The sequence below is a fragment of the Amphiura filiformis genome, chromosome 6, assembly GCF_039555335.1.
Source record: "Amphiura filiformis chromosome 6, Afil_fr2py, whole genome shotgun sequence".
In the NCBI taxonomy this organism is placed as follows: domain Eukaryota; kingdom Metazoa; phylum Echinodermata; class Ophiuroidea; order Amphilepidida; family Amphiuridae; genus Amphiura; species Amphiura filiformis.
In genome coordinates, this window is record NC_092633.1 from 3,824,320 (window position 1) to 3,849,181 (window position 24,862).

At 35.2% G+C, this 24,862-nt stretch overlaps 1 protein-coding gene across 1 annotated transcript in view; it reads right to left on the reverse strand.

Moving 5' to 3' along the window:
* Nucleotides 1–360: 360 nt before the first annotated feature.
* LOC140154847 (trafficking kinesin-binding protein 1-like) overlaps nt 361–24,862 on the reverse strand; it is a 114,298-nt gene continuing 89,796 nt past the window's right edge. Inside the window, 10 exon segments of the mRNA XM_072177490.1 lie at nt 361–9,065; nt 9,841–9,940; nt 10,563–10,718; nt 11,296–11,618; nt 13,524–13,727; nt 14,479–14,558; nt 17,699–17,719; nt 19,998–20,144; nt 21,349–21,423; nt 23,522–23,652. Of these exon segments, the coding sequence (XP_072033591.1) occupies nt 7,565–9,065; nt 9,841–9,940; nt 10,563–10,718; nt 11,296–11,618; nt 13,524–13,727; nt 14,479–14,558; nt 17,699–17,719; nt 19,998–20,144; nt 21,349–21,423; nt 23,522–23,652 (2,738 nt within the window). The 3' untranslated portion in view covers nt 361–7,564.

Sequence of the window (24,862 nt, forward strand, 5' to 3'; positions counted from 1 at the left end):
TATCTCGAAACATTGATTGCATTTTTGTCAGCTTTTGTCTACTTGTCCCTGCGGTTTTTGAATTTTTACTATTGCAGACTGCAGTTTTAGTACTCTTATGGGGTTTGCATACAGATTTAGCTTTACACTGTCCTTGTCCGTCTCGCTTATACTTGTTCCGTAGAAGTTGGTATACCTGGCTCAAATCATTGTTTTGTTTATATTCTACATTGTAGGTATCCTCCTGTATCATATTTATCCTTGTTGCAATTTATATAACTCGTCTGTTGGATACACCCTTACTTACTTATCCTCGAATGGCATACATTTTAACGAAAAGCTTTCGAGATTAAAATCACTCATTTGTCTAAATATCAAAAACAAAACACATATTTATTTGTCTTTGTTGTTTCTTTCAATATTTATTTCAATATTTGCAAGGGGAAAACTGCAAACATTTTCAAAACAAAAAATATTTGATCGGTGTCTTATTTCAATGCTTATAAACTGTACATGATAAAGATATAACATTTAATATTACATTATTAAAAACAATTACCTTTATTTAATTATTCAATAAAAGTTAACAGTTTAACGTCATTTCTTATAAAGACAGGACTCATTAACATTTACCACCTCTTTTGCTTCTAGGTAAGCTTATGTTATAAGGCTTTTCATAAATATGTTTAAATTAGGCTGAAATTAGGCCCGGAGGTAGGGTACTCAAGTTTGTTTTGGGTAGGGATATCTTATGAGATTCAGCAATTTTTTTTTAACACAATGTTGAGAATATCCATCCAACAAAGAGATCAGGAACATGCTTTTACAGTGAACATTTTGTCAAATAACTTAATGGCAAGAAATTGACTCTCTTTGAAATTCAATTTTAGTACAAACTTGTAAATTTGTACTTGTAAAATAATTTCTTGTTTTTAATGTATTTATTTATGCATTTATTGAACAACAGAAATAGACATTGTAGCAGTCATAATCTCCCAGAGTTCTGATTGATGACACAACACAATCCTTATATAAAACGACCACACATTAACTTGGTAATTATTGTAGTCCGATGAATAGGACCTGTTTTTTCCTCAGTTACCAACTATAGTACTCATGCAGACTCTGATTGCTCAAGAAAGATTGACCGCGGAAGCTGTGATTCGTCTTTTTTGCGCCATATGAGATAGTGGTCATAGTCTGAGTTGAACATAGTCTGGTAAATAAGAAAATAGGATCATACATGTCGGACTAGGTAATTGTTGTAGCACCTACTGTATAAGTGGTAATTTTCGTGGTGATTTGTAGTGAGAGACATTTTCGCGAATGTTATTTTCGCGATTGCCCAGTCCTCCCCTATACTTGTAATATTGCAAATATACACGAGGTATTATTTTCGCGGTTGGAGCTCTAATTGCAAAAATAAAACCCTCGCGAAAATTTCCACTTATACAGTATCTAATCCTCAACAAATATTCACTTTTACAATAGGAAATCTGAGTACATACCAGATATACACAGGGAATGTTTGCACACAGAAATTCATAAAAACAGCATGACATCCTGAAGGTCATTTCATGATCATTAAGCCCCTCCTCCATGTAAAGTTGTGTGACCAATTAAAACAAATAAAATAATACAAAGTAGAGCATCCATAATGGATAGATTTGCAAAACAACAGGGTGGTATAGCATAGTGGTAAAAAATATGATTTTACTTTTCACACATAAAATTTGTTTAGTGTTCAAAAATACTCTACACATTTTAATGTGCGTACAACAAAGTTGCAACATCCCGCAGGTCTACAAATGCGCTCTTCGTGGTAAGCATGTAAAATTAGTATAATGGAGAAGTGTACACAAGCTAAAACAGGTAGGAATACTGAACTGAAATGTAATACCCAACTATTGAAATCAGGAATATCCTCTTGTATCATTTAATTGAGTTGAGATGTCAATGGGATCAGCAAATTCATATTGTACACCCTGGGTTTCTTCACATGCTCCTGTGCGAACATTCTTGTGGGGTACTGTGGAAGTTGCAGCAATAGCTTATGAGTCAAAATTTCTTTGTGGGGTATAAATCATGGTCCCCACAAAGTAAAAAATAGCTTTTAGCCTTAAGGCCTGAAACACACAGAAATGCTATTTTTAGAGGTACTTCATAAGGGGTATAAGGTGGGTTTGTGTAAAAAGACGTTCCACTGACCTCTTTGGCTTTGATATACATTTACATTTCCATAATTCTTGACTGTAATGTTATTATTTATAGCTAACTTCTTACAATAGAATAATTTTATAAATCACAATGAACCCAGCACCTGTTCCATTCATGCAACATGATTTGAATATAGTCCAACCTCCCTTATCCGGACCTGTCTTATTATATAATACAGATCCAGTTGTGGGATCTTCATACAAAACACTTGTTTTTAATTATTTGACTCCTTAATTTCATTTAGAAGAACATATCTATGTTGCATACATCACTAAAATACCATTTTCCAGTGTTAATAACTCAATGTCGAGTAAGTTTATGTTTCAATATTAGCACTTTTGACATTCAGTGCAAAAGTACACATAATTCATGTATCTCAGACATGCCAACTTTGAAATCCTGTTTTCTGTATTCAGACGACCAAAAAACCGTATTTTGTACCCCGTATCCATATTTTTGTAAATTTGTACCTTTTTTAGTCTACAAATCAAATGACAGCTACATTACCATGCAATTCAACAGATCAAACGATTACTGCAGCCATTTATTTTTTTGAGGCATGACTTATTATTATTTTGGTCAAGATTATTGAATACCGCATTTTGCGGGAGTTGACTGTACCACCGTATTTTTCATGTTTTACCGTACAAAATACAGTGAAACCGTACTAGTTGGCATGTCTGGTATCTGGATTTGTCACTTATCGGGACAATGCTTGGTTCCATCATGGCTGGAGAAAAGAGGTTGGACTGTATTGGTATTCCAACAACACCAAAATAATTGGGTGCTTTGTTACCATTTAGTAGCACCATCCATCTCACAGAGTGGATATTACAAATACATGATGTCACCCCTTCAAAAGGAAAAACCCTTACCGTTGTGCTTCTATCAATGTGTATCTTATGGTGGGGAAATCAAGAGGGTATGAACATTGAAATGTATTGAACAATTAAAAAAAAGAACTCTTATATACAATTGGTATCAGGTAAAGCATGCATTTGATACCTACAAAATGATTTCAGAATAAATCTAAAACACTAAAATATTGCACATATTGTGACAAAATAAATAAAATCAAAGTCCAAAATAAAAGACATGAACACTGACCGAGGTCCAAAATGACAAGACATGAAGACCGACTATGTTATGGTGCTGTGTAATTTATAATGTATTGCTTAAGGGGAACCAAAATATAACTAAAGAACTTTAGAGCTCTCTGCTAATCTTATGGTGCACTTTTAACCTCATATGGAGTAAGCTCAGGGTTCGAATTCATTTAGAAATTTTGCGTAGCAGTTTTTGGCTAATTCATCATAATCAGGATACTTACACTAAAGCACTATAAAAAGTGCTATACAAATGCAAAATTGGGTAGCAGTTACCTCAAAATGTGGAGCAAACTGCTATGCGATACACCCGAATTCGAACCCTGAGTAAGCTACATTCATAATGTCATGAATTTCATGGAACACAACCATGAACAAAATATGTTGGCTGCCTACTTTATGCTCCAGTTTGTCATGTGTAGCAAGTAACAAGTTTCACAGCTTTGTTTGCACTTGCTTAAAATTATAATTTTCTTGAAAGCACCTTATTTATCAACTATAATGAATTGATCCTGAATGTAACAATAGACTATCAACTGTACTTCTTTGATTTAAGTTTTACTTGACTTGTTTTACTTGACTTGACTTGAATAGATTGACTGTCTAAAGTCTCTTCACTTATTCTTTGATAAATATGCAAGGAGATTAATACTTTTCTCAATATGCTTTTTAAATTTACAATATACGAATTTTGTTTTTCTTTCAAACCAAAATAATATTTCAAGAAACAAAAGCAGCTCATTAAACTGAATTGTCATGTGACAAGTCATGTGACAAATGAGGTTGAAACATCTACCCAAGACACTCTGAATACTACTGTCTCTATATCTCATTTGATTTCATCCCAGTAGGTGATGTCAACACTTTGTGCATATTATATATGGCCCAACCTGGTTTCATTCATAACAATATGTAATCAGTATATGTGTACTGCCTGCACTTTATGAAGATGTTTGATACCAGGTTGGGACTGGAAACCTAAGTCAATTATTAGTGTCAACGTGGACTTAATGTGTGAAAAGACCGATGATTTGAGAGGGTAGTCTCTGTAAAATGCTATGTGGATATCCACTAATTGCTTCACATGAGGACCATAGTGAAATTATAAAGACCAAAATCTTATATGTCAGAAAACATATGAGTGTACGTAACATATGGATGCGTATATCACTTAGTACAATATTGGCAAAAAATGCATTACAAGCAGGATGCAAGCAAGCAAGCACACACATCAAAGTTTGCCAGGGGTAGTAGACAATGCAGAGGTATTATGCCTTCTCTGGGTTCATTGATTGGAATGCACACACTAAGATCTCAAACATTCTCATCTGTCAATGCACAGTTCCTTAACCCCTATAGATTTCTACATTCATAGAATGACCTTTCCATGTGTTGGGTACAGAAACTCATCCACCACAATGAGGTCAGCTTTTGAGCTATGAATGGTTGAATAGAGGTTATGGAACTTTGCCACTGAATCTGAGACCACTGTGAGTGACAGGTGCAATATTGACATCACAAACTGGGTTGAAGCGCAAAATGCTATATTTACAGTGTATACAAGGTCAGGTTAATGTTTACAACGACAACATTATACCACACGCTTTAGCACAATACATCAATGTCAAAACACTTTCCCCCATACTACCAATATTTATGGTAAATATCTCAATATGTAATGACTGCTTTAACTAAGTTTCCTTGAACAGTTTTTATTATTTTTAAACTTGTCTGACATAAAAGCTCAGAATCTTTGAATTCTATAATCACTGATAAATTCCAAAATTTGAACAATTTCTTTTCATATCAAAACTGATATACCTGAGGAGTGATAAGCACTTATAGTTCTTCTCACAAGATTGGTAGTGACGTCAACTGCATTTGTTAGGTTGCATAGCTGTGAAATGACCACACCCTTCTTGGAATCACAAAATACTGCATTTTTTAGGCTGCATAACTGTGAAATGCCCACACCCTTCTTGGAATCACAAATTAATACACTCGCATGTTGAGGCGGTGAAGTGTTGTCGCCTGCACAGAAACGTTTTTTTGATGTCACTACCAATTTTAAGGTGAAAGGAACTAAAGAGCATTGGAACAATTCAGAGGAGGTACGACTACCTAAAATAACAATAAATTATGCACTTCTTTTAAATGTTGATTATAATGTATATAATGATTGCTACATAAATATGCAATATCAATATTATTATATCACATCGATAATAATTATAGTGCTGGTTTGGTTTTCCTGACAAAAAGTGATAAATTACAATACTGCATTGATTTACAATCGCGGTGTGATCAAGCAAAATGTGTCGTTTGTTGGGCAATTTAAGTTTTATACTGTAATACATTTACATTAAGCATAGTAAGATCTTTATTTTGCTGAAAAACCATCAAAATTTGACTTATGGTTAAAATGATATGGATAATTCAGAACAGCTGAGAACAACACAATATTATTATTACAAAAGGAATTGGCTGTATCTCAAAATCAATATACCCAACAAAAGACTCGTTTAGCTTTCACACATCACAATTTATCATTATTTAATCTTAATGCAGAGCATGATTACATACATATTACAAGTACATTATCAAGTAGTCATTGGTATAAAAAGAAAAATTACATTTTATTACACATTGACTGAATAATTTCAGTTCTTCTTGCAAACACTGCATATTCGATAATATCAACTGCAAATTTGGTATTCTGTTAACTATTATGGCAAAAACCATAAAAAGGGATTTACAGTGATTAATATTTCTAACCTTGCCATTTAAAAACTCAATTGGGTTTAAAATTTTCAAAGGCAGCTTAAGAGAGATCAAAAAGGACATGAACAATTCATAATTAATATCTCTTTGATCACATAATGGTTGTCTTCCCAAAAAAAAAATTCCTTTTTTTGCCAATAACTTGACAGACTTGGTCACTTTCAAACTTGGCAACTAACCATTTTGCATAATATAAGTGTATGTGGGACTTTGAACAAGCAACTGTTTTAAAATGTGAAATAAAACTTCATATATTAGTATTTGAATTTATATACATATATGTTTGAACGGACAACTGGAACTTTTTTTAGTAGTGTGTTGCATGAAACTATCTAGAATTCTTGGCATACAATTGTTGAAATATCAACAAAAATGGAAGAAAATCATGTTTACTTAAGCATGGGATGAAGAGTTGATCGTTACGAAGTATGCTAAAGACAGTTTCCTGACGCAGTAATGTCAAAACAATAATCCTAATTATTTGGACTCATATGTGACCATCCACCACGAAGTGGTAGTAAAGTCAGCTCTAGATCATTTTCTGTTTATTGCAGATTTTGAAAGAATGCACTTTCAGCTTTACAATGACACCTCAACCAGCTTCATCGGACATCTAGAAGTGAAGTTATGGTTTATCAAAGATCAAATTCCTATATATTTTACATAGAAATCCACAACTGTTTTTGATGGAAAATGCCGACTTTACGACCAGTTTGTGGTGGATGGGCACATATAATACTGAACAGCATTATATGGGCTGGACTAGGAGCCTATTGTTACTATACATGCTTCACACTCACCATTCTTGGTCAGTGCTAGTGCATCTGCCTGATCAATACTTCAATGATGATGCTTGCTTATTTTATAGTTAATGGAGCGATTTTAATACTCTCACAGCTCCCCAATGCACTAAAGTGGAGTGAGACATACACGATATGGTGACTGATGGACTAGTTTCTTCCATTATCACACCAGCAAAAAATCGTTGACAATTCACAATCAAACTCTTCAATCACATGCTAACCAAACATACATTACTGCAAACTAACATGCTAAACTTATAGAAAAGTTTAAAGGCAAAAAATAATGCAAAGGGTATAAAAATAGTAAAAGTCTTTTCTTCTTTTTTACAATTCCTTATTTTACAGTTTGCACACATTCACACACAGAAAAAAAATATCAAAAAAGCCAGTTGCATCAGTTCATAGAACAGCTTATTTCGGAAAACTGAAACCCGATTCAAAAGTTGTTTTCAATTTGGTAATTCCTTGTCGATGGTTTGACAGTGGTAGATAATAGCATAATGATATATTCGATGAACGTGTATAAAACATATTGGTTATCAAGTTTGTTTGAACACATGTTTCTGTACGGTTTTCTTCTGTATTATATGAAAAAAATCATTTCAGTTAACCCAATCACATTAACAATATTATTGACATGTAATCCATCAACATTTTCAAGACATGTTACATAAACTGTTATAGTCTTCTTCCAGAGGGCAGTCTATTTTTCAGATCATTCAAATTACCACCACTGAGTAGAGACATAGGGCTTGCTGTACCATGTGGACTCAGCACCCCTGCTAGCCCCACACCAGCTGTAGCACCTTGCGGGCTCATTATCCCAGCTGTAGCACGACTTATACCTCCAGCACCACCTACAGGGCTTAAAGCTCCTACTGCTGCAAGTCCGATTCCTTTACCAGCAACGCCAGTTCCTTGGTTTAATGACCCAACTGATGCTATTCCTGATGCAGAGCCACTTGGGGGATTTACTAGTGACCCCACTGCCCCTAGTCCTACCTCAGGTCCTCCTGTAGCACCTAATGACCCGATCGATGCAAGACCTACCCCTGTGTCACCGGCAAGTGGAAGAACATTAGGTGGGGTGACCTGGGTGGAAGGAGGTGGGAGAACACTTGTACGCATCGATGTTGAGCTAGAAGACATTAATAATGATGATGACATTGCACTTGATGAGTATGGGGATGCACTTGATGAGTATGAGGACGTAGTTGATGAGTATGACGATGGAGTTGATGGGTGTGGGGATGCAGTTGATGAGTATGGCGATGCACTCGACGAGTACAGGGATGCACTCGACGGGTGTGGGGATGTACTTGACGAGTATAGGGATGCACTTGATGGGTGTGGGGATGTATTTGATGCATACGGGCTTGCACTTGATGGGTATGGGGAATGGGATGTACTTGATGAGTACGGGCTTGCACTTGATGATGAGTAAAGAGAAGCTGATTTGGGTATGGCACCAGTTGCAGGATTTAGACTACTGGACGGCTGCATCGAGCTGGAGGAGGATAATGTCGATGTGCTCATTGTCTGTCCTGAAAGAGCACGGCAAAATCCTGGAGCAGCACCAGTTTTAAGACTACTGGATGACTGCATTGAGCTAGAGGATAATGTTGATGTGCTCATTGTCATTCCTGATAGAGCATCGCATAATCCTGGAGCAACACCAGTTTTAAAAGCTGGTGCCCTCGATACCGTACTGCTCATTGCTACACTAGAAGTCCGTGTTGTGTGTATACCTTCACTCATGGACAACCTTCGAATAGTCTCTTGTTGTTGTTTCTCTGCTCGTATTGCCTTAACTTTCTCCATTAATCGTTCCTTGGTTTCAGGATCTAACACTCTAGCTGCTGTCTGGGACAACACTGGTGTAGCATTGCGTGAAATGATACCACGTCGGACTTGGTGTACTCCTCCAGGCATGGTGCTCATCTCGGCTTTTTTCTCAGCAGCTCTAGCTGCTGAGAAGAAGTTCAAGCCCATATTGGCTTTGCGTGGGGAAGGGGCTGAAGATGCCTCGGCTTTTGTGCGCACAGAGGGCATTTTTGGAGTCTCACGTTCCTGAAGAATCTGTGCTAGTCCAATTGATGTACTGAACGTACTGGTTGCTTTTGCTCTTGTGTTACAGCTTGTGATCTGTGGTGTTGATGTCATCCGTGGACCCATAGAGCTGAAGCAAAAAAGAAAACACAAAAAACATGTCTTATTACACTCTTATAAATATTGCTTTAACAATTGTCACAGTGCCCCTGATTGGTTAATTAGATGCTATAATCATCTGAGTAACCAATGAAAATAGAGCTTTTATTCTATATCTCAAATTTAAGCTTAAACCCCTTCAACCCTACTGACTATTATTATCATGTCTCTGATTGGCTCAATATATGATACAGTTATCTTTGTAACCAATCAAAATGGTTCTTAGAGGCCAATACTTTGGTTGGTAGTGCCCATGGGATTATGGCGATGCATTCATTCATATTTTATTTCATCAATCATCAACATTACAAGTGACACTAGTAGCTCAACAGAGTAATAATATTAAATGTAAACAAAAGTCAATGGTGTAATTAAATCAATATAAACCGAGAACAACAATATTAATATGTATGATTGAAATGTATAATGATATTATGAGCGTGCTTGTAGTAGTTAACACGGAAATACAACCGTGATGGTAATTGATTTGATGCATACCCTTAATGTTTTGGTATTTTGGGCCAAAGGAGAGAGAAATATGTATAGTACGGAAGAATGGATGATGGAGTGAGTAAGGGATGTCACAATGGAGGGAGGGAGGGAGGGAGGGAGGGAAGGAGAAAGATTCAACAGAATGAGAGTGACAGAACCACACAAATGAACAGAAACTGACATAAAGTTTGAGAGAAAGAGACAGAAACATTGTAATGGAGAGAAATTAAAAAAGAATACGAGACTTGACTCACCTTGATGATAAATTTGTGTTGTCTAAGAGGCCAATATTACTGGTAGTGTATGTGTAAGTACTGCTGGTATTCACAAAACACTTGCTGGGGATGGTACTCCCTGAAAACGAATTGATATATACTAAAAGTTAATATGTGAATCATGAATATGTTCCATGAAAAGTCTGTGACCTCATTCACATTGGCTATTGAAGAATATCCTTTGACCTCCGAGGACCTTGTGGCATCAAACAATAGACAAATCTGATTCCACGCATTCCGACACCTCAATTGAAGCCATTGAAGTGGGCCATCCCACCTGAAATGTGAAATGATTCAGGCTTTGCAGTAATATTAACCTGTGTTCCATCACCCATGTGCCAAAAAGATGCTGAAAGTTTACATTGCAATACAATATAACATTGATTTTGAAGCAGTGCTTTTCCACCCAATTGGGCAGTTGCAACACCAGTTTGGTGCGGATGGCCACCAGTAATAGCCGAATGAATTTTGACCATTACTTGGTTCACGGATTAGTGTTTAGAACAACAATCAGCAGAACACATACAGAATAATGATACAAATATTAGTATAAAGTATTTTGAAGAACTGTTACATTTTTGATGACTGAATTTTAGACAATTTTGTGAAAATTACCAAATAAGCCTGTATGTTGTATTTTTCTGTCTTTCATTATAATCAATTATTGAGAATGGTACTTGAAATGACAGGGGAATACTTACTACACATGCCGTCATCCTCTAATTCATCTAACGAGAACAAGTCATCCTCAGTGTCAATCTCACGGAAACCTTTCACAGCCACGCCCGGCCTGGAGTCTAACATGCTAGCCATGTGGGGAGTTGCAAGCCTCTGCCAGTGATATAATGTCATTGAACCTGCAGGATTAATCAATAAGAAAGACATGAGTTCATCATGTGGAAGAGTCTGTTTGATAATCATGGCTATGCATGGATGAATAATAAATTGACTTTTAACATAATCTGTAATATCATATTAACAATTTAGTTTTAATCAGATTGTATTATAATACTTATAATATTTCGTTATAGCTTTTAAAACAAACAAGCAAGGAGACAAACCAAAAAACAAACAGATATGCCAGTTTGTATGTAATATCATGAAAATACAGACATGTGTGACTTTGCGACACCATTTGATCAATAAATGCATTATAGGCTTATAACTTTACTACCACAAATGCTAGAGATATGTAACTTAGATCATATTTGATTTTGGGTAGATAGAAATGTATTACAAGAGGGTAAGCTCAATTTCATCATAATTCCTATAACTTGTGATAATAAACTCAAATTTCAAAACTGACTCCTTCCAAACAAGTGGAATAATTTACATCCGATCTACCGGCTCTGTGACAAACAAAATTGTAATAACTATCTAAATAGTTCCATAACATTTCGACAATATTTCATACTCCTCTACATGGTGACTTACCTTCCATTGGTTTGACAATTTGTAATTTCTCTGGCATAAATGCTTTGAAATTATGAGCTGCAAGACCTGAATAGCCCAACATACTACTGGACCATATACTACCAGGAGTTGTACAGGTCGGTGTCTGGTCTCCACCTCCGTCAATAGGAGTCTCTCCAGCACCTTGTTCAATATCAGACATTGTCAGCAACCTCTCCTTTTCATGCTCTGTGTATTTTCTCTCGGCTTCCCGATTCTGTCGGCGTAGTGATAGTCGTCTCAGTGCAGTTTCCAGATCGTTGGAGCCTGGGATCCCTGCTTTACCAAGGGTTTTGGATTTAGTGCTGTATGAAGAATGAAATAATTTATGCAATCGATATTATTTCAATACACACCATTTTCATGATAGAGTTATTACTACCTTGCTTTTTATTACCTTAATGATAAAAGACTCAAATGAACTGAACTCCGTTGTATAGATCTGACTTAACCCTTTGAACCCAAAATGCTGGTTTTATAGAGTATTACATATACCCTAACTTTTCAGCAAAAATAGTGAACAAAACCACCAAAATATGGCATCAAAACGCATGTAAGCAGCCGATGTTTTGGCTGCCGTGACTCGACGATGATGATGAAGATATGGATACTTCAGATTATGAGATTGAAAGTGACTTTGAAAGCGAAAAAAGATGGGGATTTTATTGACGATTTGGCTATACTGAATTGGATACTACGTACATCTGAGTATAAATGTTATATGCAGTGGATAATAGTATATGCGGTGTAATGCTGTGTGGTCAATGGGAATATACACACACAACATCAACAGTCGGAAAGCTTACGTCTGGGTTACTTCCGGTTTACAAAAGTGACACATGTTGTCACTATTAGAATAAATGAATGAATGAATGAATGAATGAATGAATGAATGAATGAATGAATAAATGAACACTTGGGCATAAATAAATCATAAAAAACAGTGAAAGGACAACTTAATGCCTACAATTAGGCAAATGTATGGTAATTTATGCAGATAATTCAGGGTCATGTCATCATTGCCTATTTTAAATATAGGGTTCAAAGGGTTAATATTGCATTGGTATTATAACTAGATGTGTGACCTGCTACCACAAAAGACATCCTGGCCGAGCGAGTTGGTATTCTTTGTTTGCCGCGCAGCTGTAGAAGCCAGTAGTATGTCCTTCAAGAATGGCCCATTGTCACACCCATTTACAATGGACATACAAACATACTACTGGCTTGAACAGGTGCGTAAGAAACAAAGAACACCAACGTAGTACCCAGGGCATCTTGAAACTACCAACTTGCGACTTTATGCTCATTTCGTGGTAGCAGGTCACATATATGCAGTTTATAATTATAGTGGCCTACACAATGAAGTTTTGTAAAATACAAATAATAATGCAAATAAGGTAATTAATATTCACAACTATTCATCACCCTACCAAGTTAGTAGTTCATCAGTTATTGCATGCATGCCACAGAGTGGATTACTGAAATTTAAGGAAAAATATAATAATAAGGAAAGTATAGATATAAGGCTTGTTCAGACAATCGCTCGTAAAGTCGCTTGTAAGTACTTTCAAATATAAACTTACAAGTAGTGCCCGTCTAAACGCACTCGCATGTAGCTACATGCAAGTTACTTTTGACGATTTTACATGTAAGATATCTTACATGTAGCGAGCTACATTTTAATGCAAGGCCAGTGTGAACAAGACTTGCATGTGAACTCGCATGTAAGCATGACCTTGATGACCCAATCCTATTGTGATTGTGCATAATCATGGCATAATTTACCAGTGAAGGTCATGCTTACTTTTGAGTTGACTTACAAGTAAGTCCTGTGTGGACACACACTCGCTTGTAGCATAATTTAATTGTTGGCTCGCTCGTAAGTTACATTCGGTTGCTCATTAAAGGGCCACCCCACTTGGCTAGTAAGCCATAGAGGAACTGACTTACACCTGTTACTTTGATGACAGACAGAACAGAATTTACATGAATAAATTTCAACCTTGACTAATTCCCTAAGGAACTTGAACCAAAAGTGGGATGGTCTCTTTAAACTGCTTGCTATGAAGATGTAATTCAGATCAACACAAGGACATTAATAAAATAAATATGATTTCAAGCTTGCTTTATTCAACTCTCCCCAAATCTGCATTTTGTATATTTATTGAGACCATTTCTGATATCTTGAAAACATCAGGAACTGTACCTACCCAATAGGACTGTTGGTTGACTCATTATCGCCTTCATACTGCTCACTACGAGGACTACCAGCCACTGAAATGAGTGAGCTACCTGGTGATGTTCGTCTGCTGTACAGATCAGCCACACTCAGATCAGAGACTGAACTCTGTCTACTGTGGTTAGCTTTCCTATTAGCTGCTCTTACTGTTCTCATTACACTACGCTGGTGGTCTCTGCAATAAAATAAGCCCCAACAAATCAATGAATGATGTGAAAGATTGCATAATACATGAATATTCAGATTCAAGATTGGTTTATATTTTCCCCTCTCAATAATAATTTATAGAATAAATTAGAATAAATAACATAATGTTTAAAGATGTGGATGGCACTTGTCACAAAAATCATGCAATGTTGTCAAATGTGAACTCTGAGAAATCAATGTTTTAGTAAAAAAATGTCAAAATTATGCACAAAACATTCTTCTATTTTAAAACGGTAAGACTTTCACATTGGGGAAAGCTGTATCTGAGACATGGTCTTAATTTGCATCCTTTTGTACCAATGAATCCAAAATGCCTGCTTTTAGTGTGCCAAAATTCAAAATAATTAAAAGTCTTAGTGGCATTGTGACTGTAAATCTTTGTTTTGTTTACATACATTGCTGGTGTTAACAACATACCTAATGCGACTTTGCTGCGTTGGACATACACGCAGGTTTGCGCAGCGTCACACGACACAAATTGTGCACTTAATCACAATATTTCGCATTCGCGCATTCTTGACTGATATTAAATAGTAATAGTAATTTTCTTTGCTTTGCCTCGTCTGTTCGGGTCAAAATTCATAGGGGACCTACATTTTATGGAAAAGAAATACAATTCTATTTGTTAAGGAAATATTACAATATGGCTTTAATTGGAAGCAGATCTAGATCTTATAGCTGTACATTATGTTGAATTACATCACTGTTCTGGAACTGACCTCTTTCCTTTTGGAGTGAGATGTGGCTCAACACCCAATTCTTGCTCCACAGTGTTCACTAACTCTGCTGCTAAGGAGTCCTGTGTAGTACACACCAATAGAATATGTGTTAATGGTCAACTTGGGAGTCACCGCATTTCAATAAAACAATTGACTATACAAACCACCGAGATCTACACAATCACTATAACTACAACCACCATAAAAAGCATTTGTTGAAGTAAGAAAATTCAAAACTCTCAAATTTGATAAATAACATAATGTGACATGATCAAGGGGAATGAGTCGCATGTCGGCAATTTTCAATTAGAAGTTTTTTACATCATTTTCTGGCAGTTTACGAATGCTACATTTTGATGCAAGCCCCATCAAAATTGGACATCTGGTAACCAAGTTATGAGCAATTTATCAATTGCTGAAAACAATATAAAACAAAAGAATTTGAACACTGTTTTTGCCAACATCTCAAAAAGAATATTGGTGACGTCCGACTTATTCCCCTTGATCATGTCACATATAGTGGGTTTATTGGTATTGAAATCCTTCCTGATCAAAAATATTTCACTATAGTGTTTACTGATAGTAGGAATTTTTAACATTCATATTTCATTTTAGAAAATGCAGCTTCTGTATAACAATAAAAAATTACTACAAATGTCTTCTACTTGAAAAAGGAAAAGTGAGTAATGAATTCCCAAGGTACAGCCAACTGTGTCTACACCATGTTCATATAGAAATTATATAACTCATACTCATACCAGATTCTTGTATTTGATTGGTCAAGTAATATTGATTATTTTTGATATTTTGGTATCAGCTACAAAAGACTAAATTGCAATCTGCGCAAGTGCAATATTATTTTGTATGCAACTCATACTATAGAAATATTCTTGTTATTTGATTTACAATTTTTAGCATCACCGGCTGGGAAAAGTCAATTTTCCATTGTACTCACGTGGAGCTACCATGGCAACGCTGACAAACGTGATCGTATAACAACTCGCCAATTATAGGCGAGGATGTTACTTCTAAAATTAAATGTAGTTTAGATATTTGAAATGTATTTTGCTTTCCTGGTGATTTTTAAAATTAAGTGGAAGAAAAGGAATTTATACACTAGTTATATAAAACAAATATTGAATGTTTTTATTCATTCACTGGATAAAATATTTTCATTCTGAGAAATATGATGAACTGCTCCATTCCATTCAGCAAAGCCTTGTTGAATAGAACAGTCCATATTTCACCTCATGAAAATATTCTTACCACAGTACTCGTAAACATTCAATATGTATTGAATTCAAATTGTATACCATTGCACAGAATGATCCCAGAGTGCTCAAAGCACTGTGTTCCCCATATCAAGCATGGACTCATCAGGGTGGGAATGAGACTGTATGCACAGCTAAGAAACGCACACATAGCTTTTAACTAAAAGCACACAGAACTTTTGCTTGCAGTAGCCAGCAGGACTTGCCAATTAATTAACAAAAATAAACATATTTTAGATATTTAGAATTTATTTAGTTGTCCTGGTGAATTATGAAACTACTAAGTGGAAGAAAACAAATTTACATATAAGTTATATAAAACAAATATTGAATGTTTGTATTCATTCTATGATATATGGACATAATATTTTCATTCAGTGAAATATGAACTGTTCCATTCCACTCAGCATGCACCTTGTTAAATGAAACAGCCCATAATTCACCTCATGACAATATTTATACCATTGTACAGATAAACATTTGTTATCTGTAAACTATAACAACAGGCTGATAGTACATTGTAATATCTTATGGATTAGATATGATCCATAATGATAATAGCAGAGTCAGATGGGAATGCATAGGCTTTGACATCAATAACACATGTATGTGATATTCAGTTATGATGAGAATATCACATGCGATGTTTCCCTGATACATGCTGGGAGATAGAAATGCAGAAGCATTGCGAGTAGCGATAAACTATTCCCTGACATCAGTAAGCAGCAGGAAGCAATAAGGCACCCAGCTACACATATCCACACTGTGTTTGATGGGGACCTGCATGTGAAAACTGTGCAGGACCAGAAGATTCTAAACAGGCAAAGTTTACAGACTCATGTCTTCATTAACCATAATCTAAGCCTATACTATAAACAATCTTTTGCACAAGAATATATCTGTTACAAGCAGCTTTTCAACAAAAACCCCAAACCATTTCACAGATGTAAGCATTACAAGGCAGTAAGAAAATAGAGTGCAACAATATTCACAAAAGACACAAAATTATAATCAATACCATGACACATGATGAACATTACCTGAAAACCTACAGTAGGCCAGGCCTACGATTAGTGATGATATGCAAGCATTTGTAAAACAATCAGAAAGCATAAACAGACCGAGTCATATTATAGATTTACCCATAAGTAAAATGCATTCAATGGTTCTTGATGACCATTGAGAGAGCAAAATGGTTTCAAAACTTGGCTGCCCTTTAGGCTTAATTAACATAAAAAAAGACAAATTCATGCATTAAACACCAAGAGCATTAGTTGACAGTCAATGTACCAAACATACAGAGAAAGTGGGTGATTGTTAACATGGTTAAGGTCCAGAGGGTACTCACTGCCTGTATAAAATGTGATACATGGTTGGATATGTTGTAAAACATGTAGTTGATTACCAGCAACGCACCAAATGTATTTCAATACCTGCAAAATGTCTAGTTTTGACTTGCTTCCCTTTTATAAAACCCAACTAGAATTCAGGCTTGTAATAATGCAGCATTTACAAAGAGTACCCTCTAGTGTTCAAGGAAGTGCATATACCCAAATCAAAGAAACCAAAACTGGGTTGTATAGATGGTATTAGGCAACCAAAAAGATAGCATCATGCCACAATTATTGATTTCCGTTTACAAAACATACCACTAATTTGCTGAGTATATAATTGATATTCCATATTAAATGTAAATCGAGGATGTCACAGAGCTTAATTTCAAAACTCAAAAGATGAAATATTCTCGGATTCAAATCTTAAATTAAATTGATGTTCTGCCTAATCTCACATTTTTATGTGATAGCCTTTTCATCTGTATTTGAAATTGTTACATGAAAACCTATTTGAAAACTTTCCCAGTAAATTCAAGTATCAAAATCAAGCTTGTTTTTTTCTGTGACAATCCTTGTTGTAAGTTTAAAGATTTACGGAAGATATCATCCACTTACTTTATTATCATATGGAGAATGCTTTGAAGCAAGTACAAAAAAGACATCATAAATTACACAAGACATGTTTATATTCATACATCTCCAATGACATATTTGTGACATATTGTAGCTTCCTGGTCTATTCACCCACTCACTTGTACTGGTTAAGGCTATCAACAGTTGCTCTTGATGGTATTATTTAGATGAAAACATCCTTATATGGAATCAAACATTTAGTCAGATAAAAATCAAGCTATTATCAGGGGTTGAAAAAATTAAAATTTCCCTGGAAAATGATCAAAATTTCCCTTCAAAAAGACAAATTTCCCTCCAAATTAAAATGTATTTTCCCTCCAAACTTCCAAATTTTCCAGGAAGGAGCTTCCCACTTCCCAATTTTTTTCCAGGCCTGCTATTATTAGATGGGATATATGGAAAATACATGAACTCAGGAAAGAAGCCACTGTTTGTTGTTTCACCCACTTTTGTTATGGCTTGATACAGGCGAAATAATGTCATATATAGGCCGGGGAACTTGCCATTCAAATTTGGTCTAACTTTCATTGTAGTCAGGATACAAACTAATGTTAGTCTAAAATGGTAGCTAAAGCTTAGGAGTTTAATAACACACATCATTTGTTGCTATTAAACCTCATGTAAGGTTGGTTATTTTTAGAGTTTATCAAAAAGCATGAAATTGTGTGATAGCACAGTGGCATTGATATATATTCCAGTTGAAATCGATACACTCCCTATATGAAAGGGATGATATGGGGGGGGGGGGAGGTTGGGGATGTATATTTCGAATGGAATACCCATTCAGGTAACCCCCTATGTGGAAGATTAAGGCCACATCTTCCATAAGGGATGTGTGGATTTCAACTGGAATAGCCCAATGCAGAGATATTAACATGTCACAGTTGTCCAAGTCAATTTCAACCTCCTCACACTGCTGGTGATTGGTTTTCTTGCCAATACAATGTCTCAATAACTAATGAGTCAAACATTCTTGTTGAATGGCTGTTACAGAATTGAAATAGAGCAGATTCATCTCACCACCATACTGAAATGGTACATCAAATGAGCAATGGAATAAAATGTTTTAGCTGTCACCGGAGGCTAAATCTAAGTATGCACCATAACTACAACAAAATTGATCACAACTTAAAAAAAAATGTTTTTTCATGTTGAGGTGTTTTTTGTTGCTATTATAGTGTTGTTAAGTTGGGCATCAACACAGAGAATGACCATCTTGTAGTATATTTCATGCTGGAACATGTCAGTGTTATTATCTTCTGCTATGTGGTATGCAATTCTACAAATGCATGAATGACAGCAGATCAATTTTCATACATATGTTAATAATTATTTCCATCCCACGACACACATTAATTTGAAAAATAAGTATAACTGCAATTCATTGGGCACTTGCGCTATTTATAAACACTAGACATAATCTGCACTTCAAATATTTACAAACACTGAACCCGGCATAATTATGCAGGTAAAACACAACAGTTGTCACAAGTGTCTGACTACTTGGACCTTGTACATATTTACTTATTAAGATAATTAAGATAATTGTTTATTCCATATAAAAAGTTTCCAAATCAAAGTTCATCAATAGTGTCATAGGAAGTGGCATTTTACCAGGATTACACACACTAATATTTTGATTTGAAATTATTTGGTACTCTAGGTCGGTAAATATGAGTAAGATTTAATCTTTCCCAGCAGAAGTCTTTTTCAGAGGGCTGTAAAGGACTTCAGCCTTCTGAAAAGGACTTATCCAGGCAAAGATAAAATCCTGCTGACAGACACAAAAATATCCTGATGGATATCTATTGAATGAATCCGCAATTAAAATGTAGGTTAAACAAATGTTCTTTGTATTTATGTCAATGGCAATAATATGTTGTGGCAACAATTTATATATCAGTCATAGCTTGTTTGTCTCCTCAGATGATAAAGAACATTGAATTAATTAAAAAAGATGTTAATGAGGACAATCAGTAACCATAAAATTATTATCAAATACAAATACCTATAATATTTACAGTAATTTCTTGGCCAAACTGGAACACTATAAACGCTAGTGGCTCCCGCGATAAACACACGCGAATATAGCGTGGTACAGAAGAAAGCATACATGCGCATGTTCCAGTTTGGCCAAGAAATTACTGTAAATATTATAAGATCAGAACATTTCAGCAAATTCCTGTGCAAGCATTTAGCACTCTTGTTAGTTGTTATTTTTAATGATCAATAGAAGCAACAGTAATTAGTCTATAAAAATACTGTATTCCAGAAGACTTACCAGAGGGAAAACAGGGAGTGGATTGAGGGAATTATACGAAGGAACTTTGCCTTGTGGTAAAGACCGCCTGTGAACTTCCTTGACAGCCTCCTGAGATTCTAGTAACATTTCATGGCATTCATCATACTTGTCTCTCAGATCTTGAACCTGAAATGGAATGTAAGATCAATGTTTAGGGAACAAACCAAAAGATCGATGACGTCCTATAAACGTAATTAGTTTCGTTTCTCAGCTGACCCCCTCCCTCCCTGCCAGAAACGTAATAAAGAAATGTTGAAAATTTTGACATAATAATAATGACACATTCTTCAGACCGATGTTTTTGTACAAACGTAATCGAGTATTTTACCCCTCCCCTAAACGAAATTTCGCGTTTATAGGACGCCATCGATCTTTTGGTTTGTTCCTTACCTTCATTGTAAGCATGCAATGAATAAGCCTAGTATCAAGATAAGGAAAGATTTTAATCTTTAAAAGGTGTCTAATCCGTAAATGTGACACGATTTGGTCCATGGAGGCCAGAGGCATTTTGGAAAATTGAGTTACTATAATTATTACCTTGACTGAAAACAAAGGTGTATCATACTTGGTTCTAAAGTTGTGAAGTTTTGTGTGATGTCAATTTTCTTATGTATTTTATTGTTTTTACTCCATATATTTGCCTTTATCTCAATTTCAAATTTGCCACCTTTGGCTTCCATGGACCAGATCATGTCACAAATGAACTCTTGACAATAGGCTAATTTTGTGTACATATTTACATGAAGGATACACCCAAAATAAGTAGTATTCTGCTAAAATTCAATATAACACAACACAAAAAGAAAATCCTCACTTATGTAACCTGTCATAAATTCAAACCTGCTTATGTTGTGACGATTTGATTGACACAGTCGTGTGCAGCACCTTGTATTTGCACATAGATAGCGTGATTTTGTGGTGCTGTAATTGGTCGTTAGCGGCAAGTCCTTTTTAGCCTGTTCCGTTTTTTGAACGGCAAGTGTCAAGTTGTGATTAAATTTTTTTGGTACCAATTTTAGAGAATAAAATCTTGTTATTTTGTAAAGTGACGAGTTGAAAGTGACGGTTATGAATTTGGTTAATAACTTTACATCAGTTATATGTCGGGTATTGTGAAAAATCTTAGTTTGCTTTGGACCTCGGAATCAGGATATTCCTTGGTTCCAAAGGCAAAATGTTTAGATTTTTCACAATGCCCTCCAAATAACTAATGTACAGTTACTAAATAGTAAAATGCATACATATAGGAATAAAGAGAGCAGATTTGTTCCCAGTACTATATTAAAGGTTTAGATGAATACAATTAATGTTTAGACACAATAATCCATACCTCTTCAGTAAGATCTTGTTGTGATTCTCTGGCTGCTTGTAGGTGTTGTTGCATCTCTTCATTCTCAATGGTCAACTGATAATACAAACAGAAATGCAGGTCAATGAAGAAGAGAACCAATTGTTGTGAATCCTTTTTACTACTCAGAGTTACCCTAGTATCAAGACAGGGATTATACAGTTTACAGAATAAACCTGTACCATACCTGCCAACATTGAAAACCTAGAAAACAGAGTACATGGCGAACGTGAGGGCTGAAGCGACATAGTATCGCCTCTGACGGCGGGGTCCAGGGGCCGCTTAAGGGCCCGGTGAAGTTGAGGGGCAAAGCCCCCCAAACTAGAGGGTTTCTACACTGTAAAAACCCTTATAAGCCCCTTCACAGAAGACACATTTTATAGAAAAATAACAATAAAGAACTAAGTGAAAATGAAACCCTAGGCTTTATACACTTTGAGGAGGGATTTATACTCCATATCTAGCAACAGTTCAACACATATTTGATGACTACAACCGTTGAAAAAAATGTGAAAAAACATTCTGGGACTTGTTTTTATGAGTTTGAAAAATATGCTTCCTTCACACAGAAAATGTGCTTTTAAAAATGCAGTTTCCTATACTTTTGTACATAACAATCATTCGTTGAAGCAATTTTTTGGCTTTATAACAAGGCCTACGTGACTGATAGGACATTGATATGATGCACAATACAAAGGTGAAAATTTAAAAAAAAAATCAATTTTTTCTAAATTTTTGGGCGACTTTAGAGACCCTCTAGACCTATTCTGAAGGTTTGCATTTGAGGAGGGATTTATACTCCATATCTGGCAACAATTTCAACACATATTTGATGACTGCAACCTTTGAAAAAATGTGAAAAGACATTCTGGGACCTGTTTTTACAAGTTTGAAAAATATGCTTCCTTCACATAGAAAATGTGCTTTTAAAAATGCAGTTTCCTATACTTTTGTACATAACGATCATTCGTTGAAGCAATTTTTTGGCTTTATAACAAGGCCTACGTGACTGATAGGCCACTGATATGATGCACAATACAAAGTTAAAAATTCAGAAAAAAAAAACATTTAAAAAAAAAAAACATGTCAAATTTTTTGTTGACTTTGGAGAACCATTAAACGAATTCAAAAGTGATATAATAATTCACAGTTAATTTAAAAAAAAAATTGGGAAAAAATTACAAATAAATTACAGTTTGTTATCTTTAATATGGAAACCACTAACTAATGTTTACCTCTTCATCTATCACATTATTATACATGCATTGGTTTTCCATGCATTTATAATATGTGCTAGATGAAGAGGTAAACATTAGTTAGTGGTTTGCATATTTAAGGATAACAAACTGTAATTTTTGTAATTTTTTCCAATTGTTTTCAAATTAACTGTGAATGATCCTAGCACTTCAGAATAGGTCGAGTGGTTCTCCAAAGTCGCCGAAAACTTTGAAAAAAAAATATTTAAAAAAAAAAAAATTTTTTTTTTTTTTTTTTTTTTTTTTTAATTTTTTTTTTTCAGAAAATCGGAGTACTCCGATTTTCGGTGGTTTAAAACTCGGGAAATCGGAGTAACTCCGCGAAAATCGGAGTAGTTGGCAGGTATGCTGTACATTTCCTCAATGCTATAATTGAAGACCGAATGAAAAAGACTAGTTTGCGTTTGACATTCTGTCAACCAGACCAAAAATGCTGTACTGCGCAGGTCAGCAACCAATCACGTTGCGCCTTTGCCTTGACGTCAGATGCAAACTAGTCTTTTTATTTCGGTCTTCAATAATAATTTGGTGCAGGCTTACACGAAGGGTAGACCTGGATCTGGATGTTATCCTCTGAATAAACAGGTTCCCGCATCACATCAGAGTTAATCGTAGGTGACTCAATTTAGTAGAATGTATCCGTTGTTACAAAGCAGATATTGAGATACAATCAAACAAAACAACCTATAATCTATTTGGTTTCCTAGAAGACAGTGATGTCAATGTGTGCTCCAGTGGGGTAGTATTAAATTATGTGTGTTGACTCAAAGAACTGGCATGCTTACAAGCCCCATCAAAGGCGGCGCATCTGTACATATTTGAAGTAACATAGTACTGACATCACTGTCTCAAGGACACAACTTGTCCTATTAGTGGCCATGACTCCCCATGCATCGTACCTTTTTCACTTTGTTCTGTAGATCCACAACCTGTGCCAATAGGTTTGTGATTTCCTCTTGTTGTCTTGCATTCTCCTCATACTTCTTGCTCAGCTCCTCTCCAAGGATGGATTCACGACCTTGTGCTTCACCTGCAAAATATAGAACAGAAAAGGGAGTTAAGAAACTTGCATACCATCCCATCCTTGAAAAGACAATGCTATATACAGTCTTTTAATTTTGACATCAAAAATGTACGAACAACTTATCAATATTTTGAAAGAATATGTGATTAAAAAAAACCTGCTGATGAATTTGAAAAAAAACCTGCTGATGAATTTGACTTGAAACTGCTTTCTTCATATATATTCTTTACCTAATATCGAGCACTTTCGAAAAAACATCAGATGTGCCCTTCACAGGCAATTCTTTTTTGTTGTTGATATTGTTCACCTTTCTCCTTTGAACTAAGGTTTGGTTTTCATTCAAAGATGTCAAAATTGAATTTTATTTTGCTGGCAAAATGACTGTATACATTTCTGTAAGGAGAGCCACCTTTAGGGTGTTCTTTATTTTTATTTTTAGGGGGTCAGGAAGATTTACTGTTCGACTATTCTTTATTTACTTTCCTTTTTAATATGTTATTTGTAATTGCAGGGCAACTTAGCTGATAATTTAGAAACTACTGGCTACATTTAACTTGAAAATCACATTTTCTGATCACAATTGCTGAACAAATTTATTTGTGCAATATCTGTTATTTTGCTAATATGGATTTAGAAATCTAGTTGGCACCTATATTTCAATTTCTATTAACAAATATATGATTTTAGCACTCCACCTCACTTTCTGATGAAATCCCATGGATGTGGGATGAAATATTACAGTCAAACATTTGCTGAGAGAGAACTGTTTAAATTCATTATTTATCAACACATTCATTTGCAACTGTGTTTAATATTCAAGCAAGTAAAATGCTCATCCGTAGTTTTCAAAGCACAATATATTACACTTTGCATAGTGAACAGGTTAAGCAATACAAGCATTATGTTAAATCCATAGCATTGATGTCAATAAGATAGATCAAGTTGAAGGTGTTTACATGGCATTATCACCCACAGGTGCTGGATTTCAGCATTTCGATTACTAAGCTTCACATATTAGCCTATATAGTGATATTACTGTCAGAAATCATATGAATAATACAATTTCCTCTCGGATTATATTTCAGGGCAAGATACTACTTGTCGCTAGAATATCAAGTGATTAGGACTTGAAGGATGAAAGCGATTGTGTAGTTACTAAAACTGTGTGTTTAGATTGCTAAAACAGGTGTTTTTCTGGTTTTTTTTAAATTTATTT